This window comes from Oncorhynchus mykiss, chromosome 11 (assembly GCF_013265735.2).
Source record: "Oncorhynchus mykiss isolate Arlee chromosome 11, USDA_OmykA_1.1, whole genome shotgun sequence".
Taxonomy (NCBI): domain Eukaryota; kingdom Metazoa; phylum Chordata; class Actinopteri; order Salmoniformes; family Salmonidae; genus Oncorhynchus; species Oncorhynchus mykiss.
In genome coordinates, this window is record NC_048575.1 from 67,641,389 (window position 1) to 67,659,902 (window position 18,514).

Below are 18,514 nucleotides of genomic sequence, written 5' to 3' on the forward strand. Positions count from 1 at the left end.
TTAGTGAATTCGGCTATTTCAGCCACACCCGTTGCTGACGTGTATAAAAATCGAGCACACGGGCATGCTTACTTGTTGGAACATTGCTCCATAGGCAATTAAAAAATATATATGTTTTTATATAAAAAATAATTGCCCTTTTATTCTACCCAATTTCGTGGTAATCAATTGGTAGTAGTGCCTTAGACCACCACGCCACCCGGGAGGCCCTCCATAGACAATTGGCAGTAGAATGGCTTTACTGAAAAGCTCAGTGACTTTCAACATGGCACCGTCATAGAATTCCGCCTTATCAAGAAGTCAGTTGGTCAAAGGCCCTTTCCTGTTTCAGCATGACAATGCCTCCATGCACAAAGCGAGGTCCATACAGAAATGGTTTGTTCAGATTGGTGTGGAAGAACTTGACTGGCCTGCACAGAGCCAGGACCTCAACCCTATCGAACTCCTTTGGGATGAATTGAAACCGCGACTGTGAGCCAGGCCTAATCACCAACATCAGTGCTGAATGGCAGCAAGTCCCCGCAGCAATGTTCTAACATCTAGTGGAAAGCCTTCCCAGAACAGTAGAGGCTGTTATAGCAGCAAAGAGAGTCCAACTCCAGATTAAAGCCAATGATTTTGAAATTAGATGTTCGACGAGCAGGTGTCCACATTCTGTTAGTAATGTAGTGTATATACAGTGCATTCGGAAAGTATTCAGATCTCTTGACCTTTTCCACATGTTACGATACAGCCTTATTCAAATATTAATGATTTTTTTTCTCATCAATCTACACACACAATACCCCATAATGACAAAGCAAAAATAGTTTAGACAGTTTTACAAATGTATTAAAAATAAACTGAAATATCACATTTACATAAGTATTCAGAGCCTTTACTCAGTACTTTGCTGAAGCACCTTTGGCAGCGATAACAGCCTCATGTCTTCTTGGGTACAACATTGGTACACCTGTGTTTTTTGGGTGTTTCTCCCATTCTTCTCTGCAGATCCTCTCAAGCTCTGTCAGGTTGGATGGAGAGCGTCACTTCACAGCTATTTTAATGTCTCTCCAGAGATGTTCGATCGTGTTCAAGTCAGGGTTCTGGCTGGGCCTCTCAAGGACATTCAGAGGCTTGTCCCAAAGCCACTCCTACGTTGTATTAGCTGTGTGCGTTGTCCTGTTGGAAGGTGAACCTTCGCCCCAGTCTGAGGTCCTGAGAGCTCTGGAGCAGGTTTTCATCAAGGATCTCTCTGTACTTTGCTCCATTCATCTTTCCCTCGATCCTGACTAGTCTCCCAGTCCTTGCCACTGAAACATCCCCACAGCATGAGGCTACCAGCACCATGCTTCCCCGGAGGGATGGTGCCAGGTTTCCTCCAGACATGACACTTTACATTCAAGCCAAAGAGTTCAATCTTAATTTCATCAGATCAGAGAATCTTGTTTCTCGTGGTCAGAGAGTCATTCGGTGCTTTTTGGCAAACTCCAAGTGGGTTGCCATGTGCCTTTTATTGAAGAGTGGCTTCCGTCTGGCTACTCCACCATAAATGCCTGATTGGTGGAGTGCTGCAAACATGGTTGTTCTTCTGTAAGGTTCTCTCATCGCCACAGAGGAACTCTGGAGCTCTGTCAGAGGGTTCTTGGTCACCTCCCTGACCAAAGCCCTTCAGCCCCGATGGTTCAGTTTAGCCAGGCGGCAAGCTCTAGGAAGAGTCTTTGTGGTTGCAAACTTCTTCCATTTAAGAATGATTGAGGCCACTGTGTTCTTGGGGACCTTCAATACTGCAGAAATGTTTTGGTAGTCCAAGATCCAGCTGCAGAGGGAGGTGTTTATTTCCAGGGTCCTGAGTTTAGTGATGAGCTTGGAGGGCGCTATGTTGTTGAATACAGCTGTAATCAATTAACAGCATTCTCACATAGGTGTTCCTCTTGTTCAGGTGGGAGAAGGCTGTGTTGAATGCAATAGAGTTTGCGTCATCTGTGGATCTGTTAGGGCGGTATGTGAATTGTAGTGGGTCCATGGTGTCTGGGATGATGTTGATGTGTGCCATGGCCAGCATTTCAAAGCATTTCATGGCTACAGATGTGAGTGCTACGGGGGACGATAGTCATTTAGACATTGGTGAGCAAGATCAAAGTGGGAGGGAACAGCTGGTGCTCTCATGCATGGTTCAGTGTTGCTTGCCTCGAAGCGAGCACATAAGGCTGAATGTGGAATGGTATTGTAGCAAAAAGTAGCTCATTCACTGAAATTAGTTACAGTGAATCAATAGTATCACCCAATTACTTTGATGGCAATAGTAAAGTCTGTGTATTTTGGAAGAAACTAACAAGAAAGGAAGGCAATTACATGTGGAATGTAATATATTTATTGTTTGCCACAATGGAAATGCACTAAGAGTTTAACAAGCTGTTTTAGTGCCTTTTGTTCCTTTTCACTTCAATTGGCTAAATTAGTCAAAAGCAGTATTGGAGGTAGAATGTAGTACAAATAATCACAGCAGCACGCCAGTGTTCTTTTCTCTGTGATTTTTTTCTTCCATTTATGAATAATTACATTTGAAACACTTGGAATTATCATCTTGTGCATCCCAGATGATACCCTGTGTAGTGCTCCATGGGCCCTGGTCAAAAGTAGTACTACTAGAGAATGGGGTGCCATTTGGGATGCAGCCCTGAAATTGTTCAGTATTTTGTGTCATGGTCTGGGTTCCCATTTCTGAGACTGTTCAATGTGTTTAATTTCACATTAAGATATTTTCATTCCATAAATTAAGTGTGGTGGTTTATAGTTTGACTGTTCATTTCACTTTCCTTTCAGATGATCCTAGAATGGGTTCATTATTCAAGATTTTCTGATGTCGGCTCCAGTCCAAATGATTTGAAACGTTATACATCTAACCCATATACACACTCCTCATTAAAATATTCATTACTTCTTTAATACAAGAGTAAATGTGTTATGATGAAAAAATAGGAAACCACAGTCAATTATTCTCTCACACATTTTTGACTTTGTTAACTTCGCTAAGCTGCGGTGCTAAAATGGTAAAAATAATTCCAACATATGGCAGATCAAACAAAATAAAAGTGGTATGAGTAGGCTGTATTATTATTCTTGTGGTGTATAGGAATATAACATTTTATACTTCTCCTTCTATTCCTAATGTGCGTGGTTACCTCAATGACTGAAGTTGGATATATATTTTAATGAAACCCCTTATGAAGTGAAATTTAAAAACGACCTCTGAAACTTAATCTTAAAAATAAAATTAAGAGTATTGACTTGCTCTTTGCTTCAGCACATTTGCAATGTCCATAGATATCTGATTTGAATGAGAATAAAATGCCAAAATGCAGTGTGTTTTCAAAGCAACTCACTTAACAGCCTCACTTGAAAATGTGTGCCTGCTCCCGGGTGGTGCAGTGGTCTAAGGCACTGCATCGCAGTGCTAGCTGTGCCACCAGAGACTCTGAGTTCGAGCCCAGGCTCTTTCGCAGCCGGCCGCGACCGGGAGGTCCATGGGGCGACGCACAATTGGCCTAGCGTCGTCCGGGTTAGGGAGGGTTTGGCCGGTAGGGATATCCTTGTCTCATCGCGCACTAGCGACTCCTGTGGTGGGCCGGGCGCAGTGCACGCTGACCAGGTCGCTAGGTGTACGGTGTTTCCTCCGACAAATTGGTGCAGCTGGCTTCCTGGTTGGATGCGCGCTGTGTTAAAAAGTAGTGCAGCTTGGTTGGGTTGTGTTTCGGAGGATGCATGACTCTCGACCTTCAACTCTCGCGAGCCCGTATGAGAGTTGTAGCGATGAGACAAGACAGTAACTACTAACAATTGGATACTATGAAATTGGGGAGAAAAAAGGGGGTAAAAAAAAATAAAATAAAAAATAAATTAAAAAAAATGTGTGCCTGAAAAAATTTGAAGTGAGATGGAGAGCCAAGTTGAGAGCAGAGCAGTAAATCCAGTGTTACGTTTCCCTTATGCAAGTAATGTTCCAGAGAGCCGAGCTAGGAGACAATCTCAGCCTCTCCCAAAGTGCCAGGCATAGGCTAATATAAGCGGTCTCAGCCACAATGATGCAAAATGTATCCAATTCCGAGCGACTTATTAGCTTGCCTCGACATCATTGCTGACCGAAGGAGTTTCTGAACACGTTCCTCCAGAGGGATGTTTACAGTGCATCAAAGACACCAACTCACATTCTATTAGAGCTGAGAGGGGTGCGAGCAGGAGCGGGAGCAGCATCCATCCCACAGTCAGCCAGCCTGCCGAAAAAAGGCTCCCAAAAACCTCACACTACACTTGCAATCTCAATATTTCATGAAGAGGTGGGTACTGTACAATGGTCTGGGCTGTGAACGCCTGCTCTGTGTTATACAGTATTCACTTCTGGCTGAGCTCATTTATGTTGACAAAGGACTGGAGAGGAGATTCTGGGCTCTTCTCAGCCTGGTCTGCATCCCAAATGGAACCCTATTCCATATAGTGCACTACCTTTGACCAGGGCCCATAGGGCTCTGATTGAAAGTAGTGCACTACATGAGGAATAGGGTGCCATTTGGTACACAAACCAGGCTGGCATCACCCCCACCATCCTCTCCACGCTGAATCATTCATAACTCACAGGTTACCCACAGCCAAAATCCACTCAAACCCACACATGCACCACAGAGCTATAGTTCATACTGATTAACTCTAGACACTGCATTTCAATAATACTGTATGCACATTTATTTTGAACAGTGCATCCAATAACACTGTCATCGTAAAAAAAATCACAGTGTGTAGTGTATGCCTACAGCTGACACAACACAGTCGGGAATAAATATGTGTTCAAAGCAGACAGTTTTCCCCTTGCTGCATAAGAGTTGAAATGCTTTATTCTAGAGCCTCTCAACAGCCTGGAGTGTAAGGTAAGCTGTTCCCTGCACAGAGAGGCTCCTACACTGTTGGAGGGGTCATAACTGTTAAGGGCTGGGAAGCTGGGGTCTTACCTCTGCTGCTGGCACTCCCTCTGGGGGGCGGCAGTGCAGCACGATCATCCCTTTGATTGGAACTTCCTTCCCCTGGGGGTCCTGCTCAAAGTTCTTCCTCAGGTCTGTGTGGGGAGATAACACCCTGCTGTCAGTCCACCCCATGCCCAGCCTGCCCTCAATCTCCCCATCACTAACACCACTTGCCACTGACTCTCCCTGCCTTACCCTGTCCTTAGTTTGGACATGACATCAACCTTGGGAGTGAGGAACGGGTCTGAATGAACCAGGAGGTGGTCTCCTTTCCTTCCTGCCTCCCCGGCTCCATCTGTCTGCAGGTTGCCAAGGTTATTTGGAGGATAGACTACACTGGCTGATGAGTACATATTCATACATATATGCCCATTAAACTTAAAAGTATATGTCATGGGGATCATTTTTTTTTGCTAAGTTGCACGTCGGCTTTCTATCCATCTAGTCCTGCAGTGCAGTTTTGGCCACGAGCCATAATGTGAGACTGAGGTGCTTTATAAATATAATGAGTAGAACGGACATAGAAACTCGGTCTCTGACCATTGAAATTTGACTGGTAAACTCACGGGGACACTCAAAATGACACCAGTCCACCCACAATGGCATAACTGACCTGAATATCATTTCAGGTCATTATTTTTATTTTATTTAACTGTTATTTTACCATGTAAGTTCTATAGGTCAGTGTTTCCTAATCCTGGTCCTGGGGACCAAAAAGGGTGCACATTTTAGTTTTTGCTCTAACATTAACCCACCTGATTAAACTAAAGGCTTGATGAGTTGGTTAGTTGAATCAAGAATAAAGTGCTAGACAAAAACACCCCTTTGGGTCCCCAGGAATAGGATTGGGAAAAACTACTATGGGTGATACAATACTGTAGTAGGCTACTCACATGCGATGTGGACCGTGGCCTTGCGGCTCTTGGAGGTGCCTAGGTGGCTCCAGGCCACACATAGACACCAGTAGTCCTCTGGGCCGTGGAAGTCCTCCACCTGTTGACGGGACACGTTGATCAACACCTCACGCACCTTCAGCCCTGCATGGGGGAAAGAAACAGCCAGTAAGTGAAGTTACTGTCTGGATCAAATGTTCTTTGGAGAAAGAAACAATGTACCGAGGACATATACAGGACCTCTGGTGCTCAGTCCTTGGAGTCCTTAGAGTGCCCTAACTGTTGTTGAGAGATCTTTAAGGGAGTGGGATGGGACTGGATCAAATATTTACTATACACATAGCTGTCTGGTAGTACTAATCAATATTGTGGTAAAAATACATTAGGCTTTTAGGAGGCCTGACACTTTGCCCCAATCAGTGAGTGCCTAATGTGATTCTGTTCTCCCTGTCCTCTGGCTCTCTGCTTGGATATTGAAAGTGCATAACAGATGAAATAGGCAGCCTTCAAAGACTCTCTCTGTTGTGTGTAATGCCTAATACCGCTAACAAAAAAAGTTGGTTGGACATTTAATATTTTAGTTTTAAACCTAAACTGGCACACCTGATTAAATTAGTCAAAGGCTTGTGGATAAGTTGACTAATTAAATCAGATGTGCCAGTTAATCAGGTGTTCCCTGAGGAGAGGGTTGGGAGACAAGCTTCACATCAGACCTGCTTCAAAAATAATATTATATGTACAGCAGTGTTTCCCAACTCCAGTCTTCCAGTACCCGCAACAGCACACATTTTGTTGCAGCCCCGGACAAAAATACCCAATTCAACTTGTCAAGGGCTTGATGATTAGCTGACAATTAGATTCAGGTGTGTTTGTCTGGGGCCACAACACAAATATGTACTGTTGGGGGTACTGGAAGACTGGAGTTGGAAAACGCTGATGTAACAGTTACCCTGACAGCCTCCCGAGTGGCACAGCAATCTAAGGCGCTGCATCACAGTGCTAGAGGCGTCACTACAGATTCAGGTTCGATCCCGGGCTGTGTCGCAGCGTAGTCCGAGTTAGGGGAGGTTTTGGCCTGCCAGGATGTCCTTATACCATCGCGCTCTAGCGACTCCTGTGGCGGGCCGGTGCGCATGCACGCTGACTCGGGTTGCTAGTTCCTCCGACACATTGGTGCGGTTGGCTTTTGGGTTAAGCAAGCAGTGTGTCAAGAAGCAGTGCAGCTTAGTAGGGTTGTGTTTCGGAGGACGCATGGCTCTCGACCTTTGCCTCTCCAGAGTCTGTACAGGAGTTGCAGCGATTGGACAAGACTATAACTACCAATTGGATATCACAAAAAAGGGGTAAATAAATAAAGGTTACCCTGACACAATAACACATAGTATAAACCCCTCAAAATCAACTGGACCTCCAAGCTAGTTCCACTGCATTTTTTCATGGTTCCCCTCTAATCAGGGCCCGCTTTAGACCTGGAACACCAGGTGGTTTCAATTTCAGGTAGAACAGAGAACCAGCAGGCTCTGGACCTCATATGGTAAGAGTTGAGTACCCCTAGCATGAACCATAGTTACACAAGCATAGCAAGCACAATTCAAACCTAGTACATTTTTAGAACAAGCACATTAAAGCATGTCCGAACCAATGGAGTCTCCCTATGAAATCCTCTTAGCGCCGCAACATAAACCTCCCCAGCTGAAATCTTTGCAGACCTGTTATATAGTTCTGTATTGATAAAGGCTTCCATTTTTATCTGAGCCATGGGCTTAGGGACCTGTCATGTGTTTTCTTTCCTCCTTTTCAGAGCCTCCATAGCCTGCAGCCCTCCCAAACATAGGATTAGAGAAAAGATGTAACGTGTGAGGCTTGGGACAGAAAAATACCAATCTAGGCTGCGTGCCAAATGGCGCCCTGTTTCTTACACAGTGAACCACTATTAACGAGGGCGGTATGGGCTATTACCTAGTGAACTATACAGTGCACTAGGCAATAGGGTGCCATATGGGACATAACCCTAGTCTCTCAGCACCCCGTCCTCTCCTCTGGGTTTCCTCTCCTGCACACAACAATAAATGCAGCCTATTCTAACATGCTCGTTGGCAGTCACACCAGCACACCATGTACTGCATTTCAGACTTTTGAATACATAATAATTAAACACCACCAAACACTGAATAGCAGCAGGAACATGTCCCTAGATTAATGCTGTTGCTTGAAGATACAGAACAAGATACATATTTAAAGGTCAGCTGTATGTATAGGAACAATCATGCCACTAAGAACTAAATCAGCTACCCTATATTATGTTGAGGCTGTGAGGAAAGTAGTGTATGGATGATAACAAACAACCTCAGCTGACTGTTAGTCTCCAAACAGATTTTACAGCAAAAATGTTGTTGGAACTCGGTCCCCTGCTCTCCTCCAAACAAATTTGAATTCTACTGGAACACGTGGAGCATGCCACTCTGGAGATGAACAAAAAACCACCACTACAGCCAACCAGCACTTCACTTAGTGAGACAAACATAATTCAGAATTCCCCTGCAGAGATATGGCAATTGACAGAGTGGGGGTGAAGAGACAGGAGAGAAAATCATGACTAATGACTGCACATAATCCCCCCCAAAAAAGAAACACTGTGAGCAATATGCTAATGGAAGCTGGCAGGTCCTGCACTCTCCGGCATCTCTCCGAGGGGCACGTTTCCTTGAGGACTTAACCGTCCGGGACAGGTGGTGTGCCTGAGCGACAGACCCGAGCTTCGGCACTCTGTCATCCCTATTTGTTTACAGGCGGAACACCATTGACAGGACTTATTAAACTAAACCTCTGATTTCTTCCACCCCACTCTGCTTTATTCTTTATCCAAGTGGCTCTCGCAGTGACTAAGTCATCCAAAAGGCAGAATTTTTCAGAGAGAGAGAGCGAGAGACAGAGAGAGAGAGACTTAAGCCATGGCTATTGGCTTTTTTAAAATGAGAATGGAGGTTAAGGTGGTGTGAGCCTAGTTGGAGGGGACAAGGCAAGGCTAATCCGCTCTCCCTATGGCCTTGCCATGGCTCAGCCTATTGAGTTGGACAACAGGAATGGCATAGGGAGAGGCCGGATCCCACTTCAATTTCAGAGGGCTTGGATCATCGTGAAAAAACAGGTGAGATTTGGAACAAGGTTATATCTGTATACTGGCACATGGCTTGCATTGGCTTAAGCCTGATTATTCTTCATAATATGTTCTACATAGACAATTATCTGTAGTGTTTCAAACCACTACAATTCCCATCAATGCCTGCCTCCTACTCTCCTGCAGGTCTGGGTTTCCCTGCGGTGCAGTTGGAAAGAAGCCCCGAGCTACACTTCCCTTCCAGAATCCCCTGGAAGGCTCTTTGGTGGTGGGTGGTACAAAGTCAAAGGTCCTCTGGAGTGCACTAGCCATCACTACTTCACCTGCACAGTGTGCTAGCATGTTGATGTCTCCAATGAGCATTCCCTTTTAACACATCCTCCCACCCTCTGAGAGCCTGTTACTGGCCTCTGTCAACACCAGGCTTTCTGCCTCCTGCTCAAGTTGTTTAACAAGGGTGGGTTGGCTTAAAAAATGGATGTGTGGAAATCTTGTTGCTTTCAATAAGTGTTGCACATAAATGAGAGAGAAGTATGGTGATGTATTTGACCATATCTTACAGCAATCATTTGAACCTTCATCAATATCTGCCACATTAAAGAGGGGCTCAACTTACCGATTCCACCTGCGCTTTTCCGGTGCTCATTAACAGGAACTAGATGTGTCTTGGTGGTGTGGCTTGATATGGGTGTCTTATGTTTTCTATATCGTATCCAGGCAGTAATGTTTTTTGTCCCTCTTGACAGTGTGAACGTGATTGGTCAGGGAATCCCATGCTTCGCTCGTAATGCATTTCCTGCTTTCTAAATATAGCCATCTTTGAATGAAAGTTGTGTGTGTCATGCCAAGATTAGCTCACGAGCGTGAGGATGTTTTAGTTGGAGAAAACCCAAGCCGTTTAGAAAAAACTCTTATTCTTTCAACATAACATTTGCGACAATGTCTTGTTTCATTTATTTTCTAAATAAATCCGAGGCGCTTCAGACTGTCTCTAAATAAATGGGCGGGTTGTAGGTTGATTCTGGTGAGCAATTGGATAGCTTTCACTGCAGCACACCGGGCAGCTGTGATCAGGATGATTTGATTATTGCCAACCATGATTAGACTGTGCCAGGCAGTGGTCCCGTGTGGGCAGGATTGGAATCAAAACCTAACCCTAATTTAAGTCATGGCGACCTCAGTTAAACAAATCTCACAAAACTCTGTTTTAGAAAATACTGACTTTATGACCCAAATGATCTTACTTAGACCTTTTATTTCATTTTGGCACTTGAATAAACGTTTTAGTAATATCAATGCCACAGAGTCTATATTTTGCATTCAGTTGCACTTTAAGTAGTTTTGACTTACTGCAGTGAGGTTAATTGTGTGTGTGTAGGTAGGTGGGTGGGTGGATGTGTGAGGTGCATGCAAGTGAGTATCCCAGTCTACCAAGGCAGCTATGGTACATGTGAACACTGAGTGCAATTAAGGACAAAACACCTCTCAGCTGAGGAGAGAAACAGCATTAGCACAGTCATGTCACCACAAATAAATGATGACCATTAAATGCAGGTACTGCTCTAAAAAAGGCCCATCTAAAACAATGACAGGCACTTATCGCATAATTAATACAGAACATCTATTATGAAATCATGTACCCTTTATTCTCAGCCCACAGACACAAACACACACACTAACAAACATATCTACTAGACAAAATATTTAGTTACAGAATGTTCACCTGCATTTGGGGATATATCCAGACGAGGCCTTTGTCTGCCACATCAATTAGGCCCAATGTTCACTGTTTAACTCTTTAATTATAAGGCCAACTACACTGACAGAGCCAAGTCTCTTCTATACATCTTCACAAAATAATATCCTATTTAAATTAGATCAAAAGTCTGGAAAAATAAACACAGACCACTAACAGCATTATAATCAGAAATAATTAGTAAGTAAACCTATTAAAAAAAGGCATTGTACTGCAATAGGGGAAAGATAACTAAAACCTCACCCACCCACACAGGAAATATTGGAAGAGAAGTTTGCATGTTGGGTTTTGTCTCCATCTGTGCGTAGATAAGGAAAGCAATAAGCAATATCATACTGTTGTCTGTTGCCGATGGAAGAAGGGTTTCATAGGTGTGTGTGGTAAAGAGCTCTATTTTCAAGTCGTCCAACAAACGCATGAAGTTTGAGTTGGCACTTGGATTGGAACCGGTGCTTTGGTCCAAATGACATGAAAATAGAACTCTGGCCACACACATCAGTGGATAGCTCAGTATTTTAATTACAATATATCTCAGTATTTTAATTATTTATTTTATTCAGTCATTTCTGCTCATATTTATCAAGGGTGTCAATAATTTCAGACCTCTCTGTATAACACAGACCCCAATACATCCAGTCCTGCCTGACATGGAAGTCAAAACAGAATAGTAATCCAAACAAAAAAGGTAAAGCTCCTTTTTCTGTGATAAAAAAAGTAGACATTTACAACACAACCCACCGGCACCGGACTAGTTGAAACCTGAGGTAAAATGTATTTCCCCCCTCTAAGGAGCCTATGATATACAGGTACGGTATGTGTGTGAGGTGTATTGTATTGTCTGGGCACATTCAGTTAACAACCCCATTAACGGAGTCACGAAGGAACATCAATCCTCACTTTAGTGGCAAAAGTGGCAAAAGCATTGCAACACTTCTGATGTAGGAGGGTTGAGTGTGTGGTGAGGCTAAGGCCTGTGCTGAGGGGAAACATAGTGCCACTGAATGTTTGCAGCTTGTATGCTGCCTGTTTTCGGCCTGTATGCTGCCTGTATGCTGCCTGTATGCTGTTGTTCCCCTGGACTCTCCTGTGTCTCATTCAAGAAATGTGCTCACTTCCATCTGCCCTCATTTACACTCCTTCACTGATCTGACAAGACTGGATATTATGTGAAACTAATATGGTGTAAAACTAGGTGCTAGCGGAGCTATTGCTTTCACCAACCCAGTTGTCTCAGTGAGTTCCATGAAGGGAAGTGAACAAGGACAGAGGGAAGGTAACATGGTCAGGGAATTAGACGCAGCCGGGTTTCCTGGCAGGTGTGTGTGTGTCTGTGTGACCACCGGGGTTGTTTATCTGCTATTCTCAGGCCTCTCTTCCCCCATAGTGCCCAGACCGGCCAGGAACTGCCACTCTCCATGTGCCTCCAATCTATGTAAGAGACAGCAACGACTTTGTCTGCTCACTGCTCACCAACGATAACATTCACTATGCACAGACTCAACAAGAAAGGTCAGTGATTTTTCTCCAATCCGTGGACATTGAATCCTAATGGAATATATGGGTCTATATGGGGCCCATTTGTGTGTGATTCCCTTCAGCATATCGACTATTTACACCTGATAAGGAAGGAGATTTAAACTAGGTTAAAGCTAGAATCTTTAATTTAAACAATAACAAAGCAGACACCCTGCCTCTGTTTTGGTAAAATGTAACCATTCATAGACAGAACTATGGATGTAAGGACTGACCATCCATGATATCAAAATTATAGTTTTAACCATGTGGAGGCCATAAAGTGTTTGTTCAGATTTACATTGTTTACAAACATTGGAATAAAACAAGGTTATATTTAGGTTATATTTAGGGTTTTGATGGGAGTATGACAGTTAATAACTTAAATTATTCAAGAATCAATGGGTATAATTAATGTATAAGTAAAACAATTAATGTAGCAACTAAGGTTTCTAGCTTAATTAAAAACACAAAAGATGGTAGTGGGAAGCATAGATCTTAACAGCATCATGGAACTCTATTCCACACCAGATGCAAGCAGTAGAATCAGTAAAAAAAACTGATACAAATACATCTTATGGAACAGAGGAGACTTTTAAGAGGCATTCACGGGCACAAGCACACACATGATAAGATATGCACTCTACACACACATACACATGGATGTTGTATTGTAGATATGTGGTTGTAGAGTAGTGGCCTGAGGGAACACACTTAATGTGTTGTGAAAAGTGTTATGAAATGTAATGTCATGTAATATTTTAAATTGTATGCCTTAATGTTGCTGGACCCCAGGAAGAGTAGCTGCTGCCATGGCAACAGCTAACAGGGATACATAATACATACAAATACAAAGGAGCAGTCCATCCATAACATCATAAATACTTACAGTGCCATCAGAAAGTATTCATACCCCTTGACTTATTCCACATTTGGTTGTATTACAGTCAGAATTAAAATGTGATCACACACAATGCCACATAATGATAAAGTGAAAACCTGTTTTAGAAAGAACATTTATTGGCAATGAAATACAGAAATATCTAATTTACACAAGTACTTACACCCCTGAGTCAATACATGTATGAATCACCTTTTACGGCAATTACAGTTGTGTGTCTTTCTGGATAAGTCTCTAAGAGCTTTGCAGACCTGGTGTCAAGTATATTACCAAAGGTGGCTCCCCTTCTTGTTCGGGTGGCGCTCGGCGGTCGTCGTCGCCGGTCTACTAGCTGCCACCGATCCTTTGTTCCGTGTTCGTTTGGTTTTGTCTAATTGGTTTCACCTGTTCATTGTTTGGTTGTTAGGGTGGGGTTATTTAACTTCGTTTAGCCCGCTTCTGTTTGTGCGGGCTTGTTCTTCTGTATTTGTGAGAGGTGTTAGTGTTTTGTTGGGTTTTCTCGCTGTCCTAGTATTTCACATAAGGGTACTATTTTGTTTTGTAGTTATACCTGTGTTGGGTATACTATTTTGTTCCTGTGATTTTTTTGGACATTAAAGCGTGTTTTTTTTCCCGCATCCTTTGCTCTCTGCGCCTGACTCCACACCCATTCACTCATTGAGCGTTACACCTGGATTGTACAACATTTGCACAATATTATTTTAACAATTCTTCAAGCTCTGTAAAGTTGGTTGTTGATCATTGCTAGACAGACATTTTAAAGTTTTGCCATAAACTTTCAAGTAAATTTAAGTCAAATTTAGCTAGATCACTCTAGAACATTCAATGTCATCTTAGTAAGCAATGCCAGTGTAGATTTGGCCTTGTGTTTTAGGTTATTTTCCTGCTGAAAAGTGGATTCATCTCCCAGTGTCTGTTGGAAAGCAGAATGAACCAGGTTTCTCTCCAGGATTTTGCCTGTGCTTAGCTCTATTCCGTTTCTTTCTATCCACAACAAAAACTCCCTAGTCCTTGCCGATGACAAGCATACCTATAACATGATGCAGCCACCACCATGCTTGAAAATATGAAGAGTGGTACAATACTCAGTGATGTGTTGGATTTACCCCAAACATAACACTTTGTATTCAGGACATAAAGTTAATTTATTTTCAAAATGTTTTGAAGTTTTACTCCAGTACCTTATTGCAAACAGGATGCATGTTTTGGAATATTTTTATTCTGTACAGGCTTCCTTCTTTTCCCGCTGTCATTTAGGTTAGTATTAAACTCTGTAACTGTTTTAAAGTCACCACTGGCTTCATGGTGAAATCCCTGAGCAGTTTCCTTCCTCTCCGGCAACCGAGTTAGGAAGGACGCCTATATCTTTGTAGTGACTGGGTGTATTGATACACCATCCAAAGCCTAATAATAACTTCACCATGCTCAAAGGGATATTCAATGGTTAGCTTTTTCCGTTTTTACCCACCTACCAATAGGTGCCCTTTTTGCGAGGCATTGGAAAACCTCCCTGGTCTTTGTAGTTTAATCTTTGTTTGGAATTAATTTCCCGACTGAGGGACCTTACAGATAATTGTATGTGCAGAGTACAGCGAAGAGGTAGTCATTCAAAAATCATGTTAAACACTAGTATTGCACAGAGTGAGTCCATGCAACTTATTATGTGACTTGTTAAGCAAATGTTCACTTATTGACTCAAGACATTTCAGCTTTTCGTTTGTAATGAATTTGTATACATAGCTACACAGGCTGCTTTAACTAATCAGCATTGAGGATATGTCCTTATTTAACTAGGCAAGCCAGTTAAGAACAAATTCTTATTTACAATGACGGTCTACTGGCCAAACCCGGACGACGCTGGGCCAATTGTGCGTCGCTCTATGGGACTCTCAATCACAGCCGGATGTGATACAGCCTGAATTCAAACCATGGACTGTAGTGACACCTCTTGCACTGAGATGCAGTGCCTTAGACCGCTGCGCCACCTGGGAACACCCTATTGTCTATATAGTGCACTACTTTTGAGCAGACCCCTATTGCTCCTGGTCAAATGTAGTGCACCAAATAGGGTGCCATTTGGGACGGTAACCCTGTGAGACAAGTGATGATTCGCTAGTCTCAGACATATGGGAGGGAGTGGACCAGTTTCCACCAAACAAACACCCTGGGGACCAATGTTTCCCTGACACGGAAACTGGTGCGTATTTCCCTAATTCATTGAAGCAGTAAGGTCTTCAAGATGACAATGCTCTCCACTCTTAGTGGTAAGCCATTGACAAAAATAGGGAATTAATATAGGGAACTAAGCAAAAGGCTCATGTAAATATGGAGAGAGCACGCCAATCCAATAATTTATCCAATTTAAATCCATAAGAACACATTATCGCTTGCAGCACTCAATGTAAATTGGAGGCCACTGTGACATGCTTTTCCCAGTAATCTCTCCACTGTTCAATTATGTATAGGCATGTTGACCCTATCAAAAAATCAATTACTGACAGGTTGACAATACCCTGCCTCATCCCAGAGGTCTCAGCACAGCTGTCTGTGGTTATCTCTAGTCAACACACTCCATACCATGGTTTAAAACACCATTGCAGTCTGAACTGAATTCTCACTGCTGCTGATATTACCATAGACATTTAATCATGGACAAATTGTGCCAGATAAGTTGATTTTCCTAAGAGATAGGAAGGTTAATAGAAAGGATAAGTTCCATGAGCAGCACTGAGTGACAGTACATTCTCAGCGTACTACTTCAACATACTGGCTGTCTTTAGTCTGTGACCAAATCTGAGCATCTTCCCTCCACTGTCCTCAACCCTCCCCTGCCCTCTCCGCTCTCCACTCCCCCATTCCTCTCTCCTCTCTCCATTCTGCTCCTTCTTCCCTCTTCCCCTCCTCTCCTCTGAGCTCTCCTCCCTCCTCCCTGTGCCTCAGTCTGGTTAACTCAAGGGCATTGTAGCGCCTCTTATCTGTGGCTGTGATTCATCAGCCTGTTTGGTAAATAAGAGATGTTATCATCATGGTGCTCTTGGTGGCATTGAAGACCCATGTCCTAATCAATAACATCCAATTCATCATAGATCTGCTGCTTTGATTAGCTTGGCCTAATCCAATACACAATTTGGCTGTCCATTACCAAGGCAGGACAAAGCAGTGTTGAGCATGTTGTTATCAATGGTAGTTATGAGTTTAGTGCTGATATAAAGCTGGCAGGCTTTGCAGCAGGCCGGGCGTGGCGTGAGGACAGGACAATCTCAGCCAGGCTCTTTTAATTGCAAATCCACTCGGGTCTCCTTCTGATGCAGAACCCGTTGGTTTAACAGCCTAGGCAAGGCAACACCGCAGGCGGTTAAGTGCAGGAGATGGTAAAAAGTTAATAATTGTTCCCCGGATATAGCTTAAAGGCAGAGCGAGGTAAAAAGGATGAACTTTTCTTTTTTAACACCGGGCGTTCTTGAATCAGAATCTGTGAAATTGCGTAGTGAGAGAGTGTAGATAATGTGTTAGGTTAAGTACCATGTGGGGAGGCGGTGGCTCCGTCTGGAGGGAGCTCAGTGAGCAGACGGTTATCCACTTGAGAATGCAGATGAGCTGAACAAGTATGAACCGAGTTAATGAATACAAAACTGCTTTCAAAGCCTACATCAGACCTGACCTACTCAGGGTTCAAAGACTATACTTCCTTTACAGTAGGAAAACAACACGTTGGCACTATGAAATTAAAAGGATAAAATCAACTTTCTAACCTTATGAAATAAGCAATACGAGCCATTACGGTACTGTTAACATGACAACGAATTACCCCATGGGTTTAGCGAGGAACTTTATTGTAGAGTTAACAGACATGAATTGGTCAAAAGGTTGTCAGACCCTCTACATATACAGATATTTGAACCTCTCATTACAACAACCTTTTTCCTCCAATCCCAGGGCAATGGGTGCCATTCGCATTCTTCTGGTAATTTACATACAATTATCAAAATACAGTGCTTGGTTTGGAGCTCATGGTATCCACTTACAAAACGAAATAATTTAATTTGATGACAATAATTCCTCATTTAGCAACATACCGTTGAAGTCGGAAGTTTACAAACACTTAGGTTGGAGTCATTAAAATACGTTTTTCAACCACTCCACAAATGTATTGTTAACAAACTATAGTTTTGGCAAATCGGATTAGACATCTACTTTGTGCATGACACAAGTAGTTTTAAAAAGCTTGGAAAATTCCAGAAAATGATGTCATGGCTTTAGAAGCTTCTGATAGGCTAATTTACATAATTTGAGTTAATTGGAGGTGTACCTGTGGATGTATTTCAAGGCCTACCTTCAAACTCAGTGCATCTTTGCTTGACATCATAGGAAAATCAAAAGAAATCAGCCAAGAACTCAGAAAAAAATTGTAGAGCTCCACAAATCTGGTTCATCGTTGGGAAAAATTTCCAAACGCCTGAAGGTACCTCGTTCATCTGTACAATATTAAGCAAGTATAAACACCATGGGACCACACAGCCGTCATACTGCTCAGGAAGGAGAAGAGTTCTGTCTCCTAGAGATGAACGTACTTTGGTGCGAAAAGTGCAATAAATCCCAGAACAACAGCAAAGGACCATGTGAAGATGCTGTAGGAAACAGGTACAAATGTACCTACATCCACAGTAAAAACGAGTCCTATATCGACATAACCTGAAAGGCCGCTCAGCAAGGAAGAAGCCACTGCTCCAAAACCACCATAAAAAAGCCAGACTACGGTTTGCAACTGCACATGGGGACAAATATCGTACTTTTTGGAGAAATGTCCTCTGGTCTGATGAATCAAAAATAGAACCTTTTGGCCATAATGACCATTGTTTTGTTTGGAGGAAAAAGGGTGAGGCTTGCAAGCCAAATAACACCATCCCAACCGTGAAGCACGGGGGTGGCAGCATCATGCCACCTCCGTAATTCACAAAATAGATGGCATCATGAGGACAAATTATGTGTATATATTAAAGCAACATATCAAGACATCAGTCAGGAAGTTGAAGCTTGGTCTCAAATGGGTCTTCCAAATGGAAAATAACCCCAAGCATACTTCCAAAGTTGTGACAAAATGGCTTAAGGACAACAAAATCAAGGTATTGGAGTGGCCATCACAAAGCTCTGACCTCAATCCTATGGAAAATTTGAGGGCAGAACTGAAAAAGCGTGTGTGAGCAAGGAGACCTACAAACCTGACTCAGTTACACCAGCTCTGTCAGGAGGAATGGGCCAAAATTCACCCAACTTATTGTGGGAAGCTTGTGGAAGGCTACCCAAAACGTTTGACCAAATTAAACAATTTAAAGGCAATGC

General features: G+C 42.9%; 1 protein-coding gene across 3 annotated transcripts in view; it reads right to left on the minus strand.

The window, feature by feature from the left end:
- Positions 1 to 18,514, minus strand: part of LOC110536281 (netrin receptor UNC5D) — a 218,415-nt gene that overhangs the window by 59,766 nt on the left and 140,135 nt on the right. For all 3 annotated transcript variants that reach the window (XM_021621993.2, XM_021621994.2, XM_021621992.2), the window contains exons 3-4: positions 5,888 to 6,031; positions 4,983 to 5,086 (exon numbers count right to left, since the gene is read on the minus strand). In XM_021621993.2, coding sequence (XP_021477668.2) covers positions 4,983 to 5,086; positions 5,888 to 6,031 — 248 coding nt within the window. The remainder of the gene's footprint in view (positions 1 to 4,982; positions 5,087 to 5,887; positions 6,032 to 18,514) is intronic.